General features: G+C 43.3%; 1 protein-coding gene across 1 annotated transcript in view; it reads left to right on the forward strand.

The window, feature by feature from the left end:
* The window catches only part of LOC113514078 (uncharacterized), a gene marked incomplete at its 5' end in the record, with an annotated part of 44,898 nt that overhangs the window by 18,259 nt on the left and 12,415 nt on the right, over nucleotides 1–14,224 (forward strand). Inside the window, 9 exons of the mRNA XM_052896756.1 lie at nucleotides 1,281–1,398; nucleotides 3,481–3,672; nucleotides 5,270–5,376; nucleotides 5,882–5,975; nucleotides 6,772–7,128; nucleotides 7,711–7,818; nucleotides 8,581–8,751; nucleotides 11,861–11,974; nucleotides 13,481–13,605. Coding sequence (XP_052752716.1) covers nucleotides 1,281–1,398; nucleotides 3,481–3,672; nucleotides 5,270–5,376; nucleotides 5,882–5,975; nucleotides 6,772–7,128; nucleotides 7,711–7,818; nucleotides 8,581–8,751; nucleotides 11,861–11,974; nucleotides 13,481–13,605 — 1,386 coding nt within the window. The remainder of the gene's footprint in view (nucleotides 1–1,280; nucleotides 1,399–3,480; nucleotides 3,673–5,269; nucleotides 5,377–5,881; nucleotides 5,976–6,771; nucleotides 7,129–7,710; nucleotides 7,819–8,580; nucleotides 8,752–11,860; nucleotides 11,975–13,480; nucleotides 13,606–14,224) is intronic.

Consider the following 14,224-nt stretch of genomic DNA (forward strand, 5'->3'; position numbering starts at 1 on the left):
CGTTTTTGAAAAACCCCATACTATAGTTTCTCGGTAGGGACTCATTCCACAGCCGACAAATAAAATAAAATTTAATTGAATAGATAATTGGTTACTGTTTATTGTGAATTTTCTTTATGATAATGTTTTTCAAATAAATCCAATTCAAATTAATCTATTTATTTATTTATTCATATTTATATTTATGATGAATTTAATATATTTTTTTTAAATTATAACTACATCTTTACTAGTATTATAAATATCAAAGGTAGCGGCTTAACTATTTAACCATCACTATGGATTTTGGTATAAAAATGTTATACGGGATGATATTTAATTAAATTTTTATCCCGTCCATGCGGACGTAGTCACGGGCAAAAACTTGTTACATTACAATTAATGAGAAAATTAATAAATATTACGATTAAGTAAATGATCAAGATCGTTTAGTTCCAGTGTAAAGTTCGTTCATAAAATCGTTTGCTTCACACCATTGTTCAGTGCAGGTATGAATACTTGGATTATACAACAACAGTCCTCCAATATATAATAATATAACGTCTGAAATACATAGGGTCGTGTGTATGTTATTTTTTTTTATTGGATGAAAATGGAATGGTAACCCCGCCTGCGCTAACGGGATACGCTGGCGGAGCACCAGTGAAGGGTGATCGATGAGAATGAAAACAGGCCAGTTAGCCCATCATGATGAATTCATCAGGAATTAATCATGATAGTTTCCAGAAGGAACCGCGAGGAGGTCGACCTGGTTGGGTATATTGCTAGCAATGGGATTATCAGTCTCCATTACTAACAATCCCTTTCCCCCTCCGTATATTAAGGTTTATGTATGCAATGTCGCTAGCAAAAGCTAGTCACTAATAAAAACAAAAAATACTAGTCGATTAATTGGTAACTGCAAGGCGTAGAGCGTGATAAAGTGTGTAGTCAGCTATATTTAACCGACTTCAAAAAATGTGATTCTCTATTGATTTTATTCTAAAACTAATTTGGTGGCTCCGGGTGGTTATTTTTTAAATAAAATCAAATATAATTATTTAAGAAAGGGCTGGCCCGTTCTATGCCGTGTGGTCCAGGCATAGGACGGGCTACCTCTTCCTTTCCCATGTGTCTCGTAAGAATATTATTATACCATTTTCATCCACCAAAAAAAAACCTTAATATACCCTTTTTGAAGAACATGCTAATGCTCATGCTAGGGAGACTCGGCAGGGAACATTGTAGCAATGAGTCCATTATATCTCCATCAATAGTAATATTTTTGTCTTTGGTTACAGGTGTGTTCAGAGAGTAGCGCCAGTGAATCCTCGCTGGAGTCCTCGAGTGGGTACGGAAGTCAAGGTGCCTTTGCTGCTGAGGAGCACGCCCATCAGCTCCAAGCGCAACAGGCTGATGGTAAGCAATGTCGAACTTTATTGTGTTAATTATAGATACTAAATTAGATCGTATATGTATAAGTAGTTGATTTTTATTATAGTATTGATACTAAATCGTATAGGGTATATAGATATAATAAGTGTATAAGTGTTGATGGTAAGTAATATTCGATCTTATAGTGTTAGTAATAGGTGCGACATTAGATAGGCCACGCGAGAGTAATTTTTTTTTTTATAATACTAACACCGATTTGAAGGTAAAGGTATATAGCGACATTGTTCGTGCTAAGTAATATTGAACCTTATTATATTAGTTATATGTCTGAAATTAGATAAAATACAAAGGATTAAATCAATAATTCTAAGAATCTTCTTAAAAATATAGTTGCTTTTTTGAGGATGTTAAGATTTATATTTTCACATGGTAGTGTAGCTTTTCGCGTGGCCTTTCTCTTTCATTGTAGGTCTGTGTACATTGTTTGTTTCTTTTTTATAATACAGTACAGTCAGCATCAATTTTAATGCTAGATCTATACATGTACACTCATAGACATTTTTTGATGTTTTATAACAATGTGGCAAAAAATTTCATTACGCCTACTAATAAATTATAGCAATATTTTTTTTTATTCATATTACGATTAATTTTATAGGAGTTTTTATTATGTTTTGTGCACAGTATTAATTGTAATAGAATCTGTGCTAAAATAATTTATTCTTTAAAAATGTCTTCAGTTGTAAGTAAATTTATATGTATCTACATCTACACAGGAGTAAAGTTTAACGTAAAAAGATATCATAATTAGCCCATAATTAAACCAAGATATCAGGTACTCTAAAAAAAAATGCAATAAATTTTTTTGCTTAAATATTTTTGTTTAATAATACAAATTCATTATTTCTATTATTAATTTTTTTTTAAAAAAGCGACAGTTAAGTTTTGAGCTCATTTTTCTTGACTGAAATTGCGTTCAGAATGGGCCGTAATGAAAATACATTTCTACTCAAAAATGCTTAAATCTATGTTGACTCAAATAAAAATATTTGTTTCTTTCTTTTTATTAAGATAATTTAAATTTATAAAAATAAATACTGAACAAAATAATAAATATATTTTTATTAGCTATAAATTTAATGTTGACTGTACATTTACATGTTAGCTGTTGTGAGTGTGTGCGTGAAATAGATGCATGTATGTATTGTTTCGAACATCATCGCCTTTTTAGTGCATTTATACACATTTTTTTTTTGTTTATATTGAAATGTATTGTTTTCGAATCTTTAATTAGGGATAACTGCACAAATTGAGAAAAAAAAAACCAGGATAAAGTAAAGTGGACTCTCTCCTCGATGATTCCATATAATTGCGAGTAAAATAAAATCATTATCATCATCATCCTACCCTTATCCCAATTATTATTTGGGGTCGGCGTAATATGTTTTATCTATATTACAAAAAGATTTGGCTTATAGTTTTACGACCGGCCGCCTGCCTGACGTCAACCCTCTTTGGGAATAAAATAAAGTATTAAAAAAAAAAACACTTCTAATATCTTTACTACATTCATTTCATTTTCATTTAAGAGTTTCCTCTTGTCGGTGCAACTAATTCATGCATCTTCCTCCAGCCAGCTCTATCCCAGGCCATATCCTTTATCTCCCTATACGACATGACGCCTAGTGTTTCCTTTATCTGTCCCATGTAGTTAATCCTCGGTCTTCCTCTTCCTCTCTTGCCCTCTATCTTTCCTTCTATTATGCTCTTAAAAAAATCGTCATGTCGTATAAGGTGGCCCAGCATTTTGCCTCTTCTATTCTCTATTATATATTTATTATTTACTACATTACGGTTAAAATATTTTTCTCCTCATTTTTTAACATATGACTAGGCTGTATGGGCCATGCTCTTTGCCTGTTCAATTTTAAAACAATCTTTACATTTACACGCAATTCCGCGTGATCTTGATAGTATTCTATCGAGTCTGATACAGTATGTAGGAACTATTCGAATACAATGCATTCAATCATCATATCATATTTTTTTTTATTACATTTTTTTTTGTTTAATTTCGCTTCGCATGCATTTCCATTTGCACGATAGTCGAATCCGAGATCGTGACGTTGAGACGAGATTGCGACGCGCAAGTCGCGGCCGCTCGCGAGAGCTTCTCTATCTCTCTCGGGAGTCTAGAAGAAGCTGTGAGGTCGCTGGACGAGGCCTCCGACAGTCCGCCCTTCGCCACTATAGGCAAGAAGCCGGCGGTGCCCAAACGGCGGCCCGTCTCGATGGCAGGTGGGTCCTGGAACGCGCCAAAAGTTTTTACATAAATGCATATATATGTAAAGTGTTAAAAATGTGCTGTAAAACAGTCTTGGTATAAACGACTCATAGTCTGTTTCAATAGAACTTAATAAAAATATAAACAAATTAATAATTTTAATATACTAGACTGTAGAGTAACAAACGTCCCCTGATGTTAGCAAAGCCAGTGTGCGCCGTTTTTCCATCTTGTTTTTCCAAGAAATTACAGCATGGGTTTAGTTCTTTAGGGTCGGCAATGCGCGTGTAATGTCCCTGCTATGCAGGCGTTCATAGGCTACGGTAACAGCTTACCATCTGGTGGGGCGTATGCTTGTTTGCCACCTTTGGAACTCTGTAGACCGTGTGATCTGCATGCTTATTCCAAAATAATTACCACAATTCCAATGTCCAGTCACAATATTAATAAAAACAAAACTTTATATGGTACGCTTGAAATCGACAACGGTGCCGCATTGGTTTTTTTTTATGGATGATAATGGAATGGTAACTCCACCCGCGCTATCGGTATACACCGGCGGGGCACCAGTGAAGAAATGAAGTGATTTTTTATAGGTGAGGATGAAGTAGGTCAGTTATCCCATCGTGACGAATTCAATAAGAATTGTTCACGATGGTTTCCAGGGGGAACCACGTGGAGGTCGACCTAATAAGGCATATTGCTAGCAATGGGGCTGTCAAACTTCATTGCTAACAATCCCTTTCCCCCTGCCGCATTGGGTTGTAATTGCGTGGATATCGAGTGTATTCATTATTACAAAGTGTAGGTTCGGATTTTCCCGTATTGAAGTTACGATATATTTTAAGTGAAAACCAATCATTGGAAACTATTTTCTTATTACGAATCACGAAACAGAAATTCAGATTACAAATTAGTCATACGAAGCAATGACGTAACGAGATGTCCGTCAAATACAATTAGAGAAGAAGAATGAATACAAATTACGAAAACTTCCAAAATTTTGATTATTAAATTTTTTCCCAATAAAATAAATGTAAACTAAATTTCTATATAGTAGAATTTCGATTATTCGAATCAAATAAAACCAGAAGTATTCCGTATAATGGAAAATCCGGATAATCGATTGGAAAGTCAAACAATAATTTAATATTTTTTTTATTATGTAAAGGGTAGTATTATGTAAACATACGTCGTTTAGAAAATACGATATAAAAAAATTACGATCTACAAAGATAATGGATAACGTAATCTATTTACCTAATTAATACATAATACTATTTCTATATCCGTAATGAGAGCCGTGAACAATAAGTCCGGATAACCGAATATTCGGATAATCGATGTTCGGATAATTGAGATTCTACTGTACAGAAATTACATTATACACCTAGATTGCATTAGATTTCTATGTAACTTTACTGTATGTGTTTTGTTTTAAAATTCATATCAACTAATCAATCATGGTGACCCAATGCTTCTGTTTTGCACGATCGCTGACCTTTCCGGTTTATCCGTTGTTGAAATTCATCCAAAAATTTGGATTTTTTAATATCCCTTTATTTTTGCGAATAGTTTATTAGTAAAAAATGATGTTTATTATGTTGACAGCGACAGTTTGGTCTCGTCGGGGCTCATCAAGCTCGCTCGGGAAGCCGCCGCCGCCGGTGCGAAGGTCCTCGTCCATATCGAGGCCGCAGCGACCTGCTTATGGCCAGGTATTTTGTTTATGGGTTTATAATGGAATGGTAACTAATGCTCCCGCTATTAGTATACGCTGACGAGCCATCAGTGATGGTTGAAAGCACGTCACTTGTTTGGTCGTGACGTTTGGTCAAACATTAACCACGATAATTTCCTGGGGGGGGGGGGGACTGCGTGGGAGTCGACCTGACAAGGTATATTGCTAGCAAGGGATTTTTAGTATCGGGGATTTGTATCCCCGATACTAAAAATACCTTCTCTCTTCTGTCCCAATTACGATCGAGATACGCTTGGGTTAAGTCGTTAAGGAGCTAAGAAGTAACAAACAAATAAACAAAATCACACTTACATTTATATGATATTAGTAAGGACTTTTTATGACCTTGAAATAAGCACGCAAAATTTAAACTATTGTTTACACTTAAAAATAGTCCACGCCAGATGGGGTCACCATTCCATTCATTTCATCAATTTAAAAATAACTTACATCTGATATCTTTATTTTAATTTTTCTTTTAGGGCAACTTACAAAGCCCACAGATGGGCTCAACGGACACCGACAACCTCCCGCCCCCGCCGGCATTTTTACTGCAACCAGATAACGAAAATGCGGGTAATTTATTTTAAATTTAAATTCTATATTAATATTAATAACTATAATTACTATATACCTCTAAATAGATAAAATTTGCTTGTTAAATTGTATAAAATAAAGTATTTAGTTATTATTCCTTTTATTGGCATAACATATCAACTATTAACTGTCCACTGCTAAATATAGGCTTTCCCCTTGGAGGTTTTTGCCAATAGTTGCCACGCTTGTGGGTTGCAGTTAGGTTTTAGTGATGTTAAAAGAGGGACGCTGCTGCCCATCCCTCGATCATTAAGTTCCCTTAGTCATTTCTTACGACAACCACGCAGAAGACATAAAAAAAATCTATCGGAAGATGCTCAGACGCAATGCCCACACTAATATAAATAAGTAGTTACTGAGAATAATTTTCAGTTTTCTCTTTTAATGAAACAAAAAAATACTACAATACTACATAATTGTGTACTGAACTGTGTTGTTTCATTTGAAATTTCAAGAAATATGTAATTGGTAGATCGCACAGGGTTTCGTCAATAGACAGTAGATCTTGGATCTAGTCAAGTCGGCCAATCCTGGTATATACTATACAAATGAGTTCTATATTTTATCAAATTAGGTTCAATGGTTTAGGTTTTATATCAAAATAGCTGGTTTTGCTGTAGCTGAAATAGATTTTTTTTAAACACCATTTTGGATTATTACAGAGAATGTTCGAGTTGAGCATAATTATTCAATTCTAGGCTAAGGTTAATATTAACATCCATCGGGCTCACTGTCTTGATATAAGAAAGGTAACTATAAGTTCTTAAATTTCTAGGACACCAATCCATAAACGTGGCTGAAACTGTAAAACAACTAACCGAATTGAAACACATGCCGGCCTCCCCCGGTCTCGTCAGACGCAGCCTTCAACAGCTCCAGACCAGCCAGACGAACCAGTCCAGCCAAATGAATCAGACGAATCAGACAAATGCGAACCAACCGTCGCTGAGCACTTTCCAACAAGCGAAGAGTAACTTCTCATCAAACACCAGTCTGAACAGTACTGGCAATTTGAACCCTATATACGGGCAGACAGGGCACAGAATCATGGCCTACGTGGAGAATTCGGTATACGTGAGAAAGAATAGTTTAAATAGCTCAAATTCGGATCTGTTCAGAGATGGGAACGCAGGTATGTATTTTTACGTAACGTGGATGTGTAGATATTTTTTTATGCAAGTTAAAATGACGGAATGCAAGCTGACGGCCCACTTGATGAAAAGCGGTAACCGTCGCCTACAGACATGAACAGGTACCATGGACGTAATAGAGTATTTCTAGGACGTAGTAGTGTATTAATACGTGTTTCAGACATGATACCCCCCATGCGTTGCCATTTCTGAGGACTCGGGTGTTTTTCCTCTATACCCTATAAATTCACTACCGTATCCCACCCTTCTAACCGAAACACAGCCATGCAAACACAACTGCTTCACGGTAGAAACACGAATGGGAAAGAGGTGCCAAAGCAAACGACTTTTGTACAGTCTGCCTAGTCTTTGCATCAAGTAGGCCATCAGCTTGTTCGTTATTCTAAGCTGTAGCAAATAAATCCTTAGATTTACATATATAGTCAGTGTGTGCATGAAAAGGAAATTAAAATATAATAGTTATTACTGCAAGTAATGCTATTGAAAAATAGTACTCTTTGGTTTATTTAAAAAAAAAGTTTATTAATAATTTAGTACATGTAACATGTGTATGCATATTGCAGGCGGATCACCGCACGGCTCCAGTCCCTCTACGCCCAGTTACGGGGAGAACAATTCGTTTTCCAGTTTCGGACCAAGAGTATCTAATGAATCGCATTACGGACAAACTGGTAAGACAAACATGTCGATATTGAAAATCATTACTTTTTATACGTTTTTTTTTTAAGGTACGAAATATATGATCCTTTGCAGCGAGGTAATTGGAACGAATAGAAGACGAATAGAACGAATACAGACAAAACTTTGTCACATCAACACACTAATCATTGTTAATTTCTCAAACATGCTTGGAAATATGAGCATTATTTTAACAATCTTCTTAGAGATAAATCAAAATTGCCGTACTGGCCAGATACATGCGGGCAGCGGCTGGCAAAAGTTGTATGAGAATCCATATTTGTGCGGCCAGATAAATTACTATGTAAACTCATATCTGTCCTGTAATTTAAAAATGGAATGACCCTTTACTTCGAAACATGGCTACCAAGGAGGTAACTAATACAAGGTTTCATTTAAATTTCGAACTGGCTTGCAAATAGAAAACTGTTTATTGAAAAAAAAAAAAAGGAACATTATGGCGCGTGAAAAATTATTATTGTTCGTTATTCGTCATTAAAATTAAAAATTTAAATTGTGTTTTTGATTTCCGCGCATTGTTTGAGAAAAGTACTATACAAGCCTTGGCCACAACTAGGCTTTGATGGACTCACATATGTGTGCCTCGGCTACGCTTCGGGGCACATTTGCACGTTCGTCCATCAATGCCTCAGTTGCTGGCCGCTGCAGTAATGTACTATTCACTACTAAAGCATTTTTATTACTAGGAGAAATATATAATTATCATTAATTAAAGATGAATATAATTTTTACAGGATTCAAACTACAACAAGAGAAAAAATACGGTCAAAGCAACACTATATACGCGCAGCCGTCGCAGATAATCGCCGGCTTCAACAGCATGGCGCGCCACGACGCGCTCAGCCCGCTCGCCGCGCGCCGCTCGCTCGCCGCGCGCTCGCATAGCGCCGACCGACACGCCGACCGTGAGTACCACCGCCACACGCATGCCTACACACCGCCACACACACACGCCGACCGTGAGTACCACCGCCACACGCATGCCTACACACCGCCTACACACCGCCACACCGCCACACACACACGCCACACACACGTGAGTACCACCGCCACACGCATGCCTACACACCGCCACACACACACGCCGACCGTGAGTACCACACACACACACGCATGCCTACACACCGCCACACACACACGCCGACCGTGAGTACATGCCTACACACCGCCACACGCATGCCTACACACCGCCACACACACACGCCGACCGTGAGTACCACCGCCACACGCATGCCTACACACCGCACACACACACACACACGCCGACCGTGAGTACACACCGCCACACACACACGCCGACCACGCCACACGCATGCCTACACACCGCCACACACACACGCCGACCGTGAGTACCACCGCCACACGCATGCCTACACACCGCCACACACACACGCCGACCGTGAGTACCACCGCCACACGCATGCCTACACACCGCCACACACACACGCCGACCGTGAGTACCACCGCCACACGCATGCCTACACACCGCCACACACACACGCCGACCGTGAGTACCACCGCCTACACACCGCCACACACACACGCCGACCGTGAGTACCACCGCCACACGCAGGCCTACACACCGACACACACACACGCCGACCGTGAGTACCACCGCCACACGCATGCCTACACACCGCCACACACACACGCCGACCGTGAGTACCACCGCCACACGCATGCCTACACACCGCCACACACACACGCCGACCGTGAGTACCACCGCCACACGCATGCCTACACACCGCCACACACACACGCCGACCGTGAGTACCACCGCCACACGCATGCCTACACACCGCCACACACACACGCCGACCGTGAGTACACACGCATGCCTACACACACACACACGCCGACCGTGAGTACCACCGCCACACGCATGCCTACACACCGCCACACACACACACACACGCCGACCGTGCCACACACACGTACCGACCACCGCCACACGCATGCCTACACACACACCGCATGCCTACACACCGCCACACACACACGCCGACCGTGAGTACCACCGCCACACGCATGCCTACACACCGCCACACACACACGCCGACCGTGAGTACCACCGCCACACGCATGCCTACACACCGCCACACACACACGCCGACCGTGAGTACCACCGCCACACGCATGCCTACACACCGCCACACACACACGCCGACCGTGAGTACCACCGCCACACGCATGCCTACACACCGCCACACACACACGCCGACCGTGAGTACCGCCCACCGCCTACACACACACACACACGCCTACACACCGCCACACGCATGCCCACACACACACGCCGACCGTGAGTACCACCGCCACACGCATGCCTACACACCGCCACACACACACGCCGACACACCGCCACACGCATGCCACACACCGCCACACACACACGCCGACCGTGAGTACCACCGCCACACGCATGCCTACACACCGCCACACACACACGCCGACCGTGAGTACCACCGCCACACGCACGTCCACACACCGCCACACACACGCCGACCGTAAGTACGCACGCCTGCACACACGCCCACACCGCCCACCGAGAGCACACACCGCCCACACACAGACTGGGGGTACACACCGCCCACACGCACGCCCACACACACACGTCGACCGTGAGTACGCACGCCCGTACACACGCTCACACACACGCCGACCGTGAGTACGCACGCCCGCACACACGCCCACACACACGCCGACCGTGAGTACGCACGCCCGCACACACGCCCACACACACGCCCACACCGCCTACCGAGAGCACACACCGCCCACACACAGACTGGGGGTACACACCGCCCACACGCACGCCCACACACACACGTCGACCGTGAGTACGCACGCCCGTACACACACCCACACACACGCCGACCGTGAGTACACACGCCCGCACACACGCCCGCACACACGCCGACCGTGAGTACGCACGCCTACACACACGCCGACCGTGAGTACGCACGCCCGCACACACGCCCACACCGCCTACCGAGAGTACACACCGCCCACACGCACGCCCACATACACGCCCACCGCTCACACACACATACATGCCCACCGCTCACACACACGCCTATAACGAATACGCACCGCACACACGTCCGCCGCGAGTATGCACCGCCCGCACACACGCCCACACCACCCACCGAGAGTACACACTATCCACACGCAGACTGGGGGTACACACCGCCCACACACACGCCCGCCGCGAGTACGCACCGCCCGCACGCACGCCCACACACACGCCGACGAAAGCCATGCTGGGGAAAGGGATTGTTAGTAATGCAGACTACCAGTCCTATTGCTAACATTATACTCTGTCAGGTCGATCTCTATGTGGTTCCCTCTGGAAACCATCGTGCTGACCTGCCTTTTCATCCTCATCTATCATCCCTCACTGATGCCCCGCCAGTGTACACCGTTAGCGCCGGCGGGGTTGCCATTCCATTGTCATCCATTAAAAAAAATACACACCGCCCACACACACACGCCCACCGGGAGTACACACCGCCCACACATACGCCCACCGCGGATATACACTGCCTACACACACCCCGAGGTACTTATTGGGGTACACGCCGCCCACATACAAGTCCACCGGGGGTACACACCGCCCACACACGCCCACTTGGGCACACCGCCTATACACACGTCCACCGGAGGTACACACCGCCCACACACACGCCCACTGGGGAACACACCGCCCACACACACGCCCACCGGGGGTACACACCGCCCATCGACTCGCTCACATGTCTACCGTTAGTATTTACCTCGCTCATATGTCCACTGTGTTATACCTCCGTATAACACGTCCAGTAATCTGTAAAATGCCATTTCTCAGCCTTAAAATCGGTTCAACTATTTCATAGTTGCGATAGATGTTACTACAAAAGTTGGAGTGAAGATAAGACTAAAGATATCTGTTCGGACAAACAGATATCTTTTGTACAAAACTTAATTTCTTAATACGTACAGTAACCATTATTAAGTAATTATAAATTTGTCTTGCAGAAGGTGGCTTAATAGCAAGTTTAAGCGCTAAACTAGCACCTCAATTGTCACCGAGAACGACCCGCCGCGCCATATCGACCATCACCGCAGCCGATTCACCACCGAAAACGAAAGGTAAGTCTCGTAGAGAATGGACTAGATTAGATAGCGTTCTCTTCTGTAAGACAGAGTATCCTAGTACCGGCATCAGTTTCTCACAAAAGTTGGTGTGAAACTTGCACTAAAGTCTTTTAGTTTTGTAATTTAATTTTAAATTTTAGAATGTATGTACTTTTGTAAGTTGTAAATTGAAGTACTGTTTTATATTATGTTCTGTTGTAACTTAAAGTTATTAATTGGCCTTTGCTCGATGATGCTTATTTTGTTTCGGTAGCTCCATAAGTTTCTCGTTTAAATCAATGTGTCTTTTATGTGGTAACATCGCAGGTCCTTTAAACTATTCGAAATGGAAAATGGGTAATTTCGCCTGCATTATTAGGTTACAATGGGTTACCAGTGACAGATGATAGGTGAGGACTGGTTAATACAGATATGAAAGAAAAGAAAAAAATAATTGAATCGAAGAAGCATGCGTCCCATATAGTAGCGCACAAAACAAGAACAAAAGAAACCAAAACAAAACACAAAAAAATTGTATATAAATAGAAAGCAATTAAATTATAATAATAATCAATAAACAAACAAATAAACAAACAATAGGATAACTTTTGAATCCAACATCGATCTCAATCCAAATCTATTGCTAATGACAATACTGCACTCATGTAACAACAGTTAGGAATTAGCTGTAATTGGGATCGGTTTACAATAGTTTGCATTGGCAAGTTACACTAATATGCATCTATCAGAACAGTATGGAACCATTATGTCGTTAGTGATAAGTGACGCAATTCAAGAGTGTGAGTTCTCAATTCCAATATCGATCTACTTGAATTTATTTCAAGAGCGACCCTACAGGTATATACGAATGTGAACGCGTGCGCGTGTGTGAGTCGTATGTTTCTTCGATTAAATATGAACCCAATATATAGATATCGTTCCGATATCTATATATTGGGTTCATATTTCATTAATAGCGGGACTAACTCATTAAAGTCGACAGAGATTAGGAATAAATTCATCCTCAAACGCTTGATTCAGAATGGTCACGTGCAGTTTGGTTTTAAAGGAGTGTTCCCTCACGGACGCTCAAGCTGTGTAATGAGGTTTTCCTTAAAGACTACAGTTTGGGGTTCTTCAAAGAGTGTATTAAGATTTGTTCAGGGTTGGTAACGCGCACGTGACACCTCTAGTGTTGCAGACGCCCTTAGGTTAGAGTAGGCGGTTTTTTTATGGGTGATAATAGAATGGTAACCCCACCCGCGGTATCGGTAAACAGCGGCGGGGCACCAGTGAAGGATGATAGGTGAGGACGAAGCAGGTCAGGTAGCTCATCGTGACGAATTCAACAAGAATTGTTCACGATGGTTTCCAGGGGGAATCGCGTGGAGGTCGAACTGATAGGGTGTATTAGTAGTAATGGGGCAGTTAGACCCTATTACTAACAATACCTGTTCCCGCCAGAGTGCGTAGTTGGCATTAGCGAGGTTGTCCCGTATGTGACGTGAGTGGCCCCCGCAGGCGCGGCGCCGGCGGCGGCGCAGGCCGCGTTCCTGGACAAGCTGTCGGCCACGCTGCAGCGCCGCCACGCCGCGCCCGCCTCGCGCGCCGGCGCCGTGCGCGACCGCATCAACGCGCGCGCGCAGGTACACGCACCAACACCCGCACCCGCACCCGCACACACACCAACACCCGCACACACACCAACACCCGCATCCGCACCCGCACCAACACCCGCACCCGCACCCGCACACACACCAACACCCGCACACACACCAACACCCGCATCCGCACCCGCACTCGCACCCGCACCCGCACCCGCACCCGCACCCTCACCCGCACCAACACCCGCACCCGCACCCGCACCCGCACCCGCACCCGCACCCGCACCCGCACCCGCACCCGCACCCGCACCAACACCCGCACCCGCACCCGCACCCGCACCACCACCCGCACCCGCACCCGCACCAACACCCGCACCCGCACCCGCACCCGCACCAACACCCGCACCCGCACCCGCACCAACACCCGCACCCGCACCCGCACCCGCACCCGCACTTGCAACTTACGCCTCTATATCTCACGATTTAATATATTTTTTTTAATAAATTTTCTTCAAAAAAGAAGGCAATGTTTTCAATTTTTTTTGTACAACTTAGAATGGCAAACAAGCTGACGGCCCACCTGATGGAAAGTGGTAACCGTTGCTAATAGACATGAGCAGTACCATGGACATAACAGAGTATACTGTTTCGCCCTTGATAC

The sequence above is a fragment of the Galleria mellonella genome, unplaced genomic scaffold (assembly GCF_026898425.1).
Source record: "Galleria mellonella isolate WM207_F2 unplaced genomic scaffold, CSIRO_AGI_GalMel_v1 utg332, whole genome shotgun sequence".
Lineage (NCBI taxonomy): Eukaryota > Metazoa > Arthropoda > Insecta > Lepidoptera > Pyralidae > Galleria > Galleria mellonella.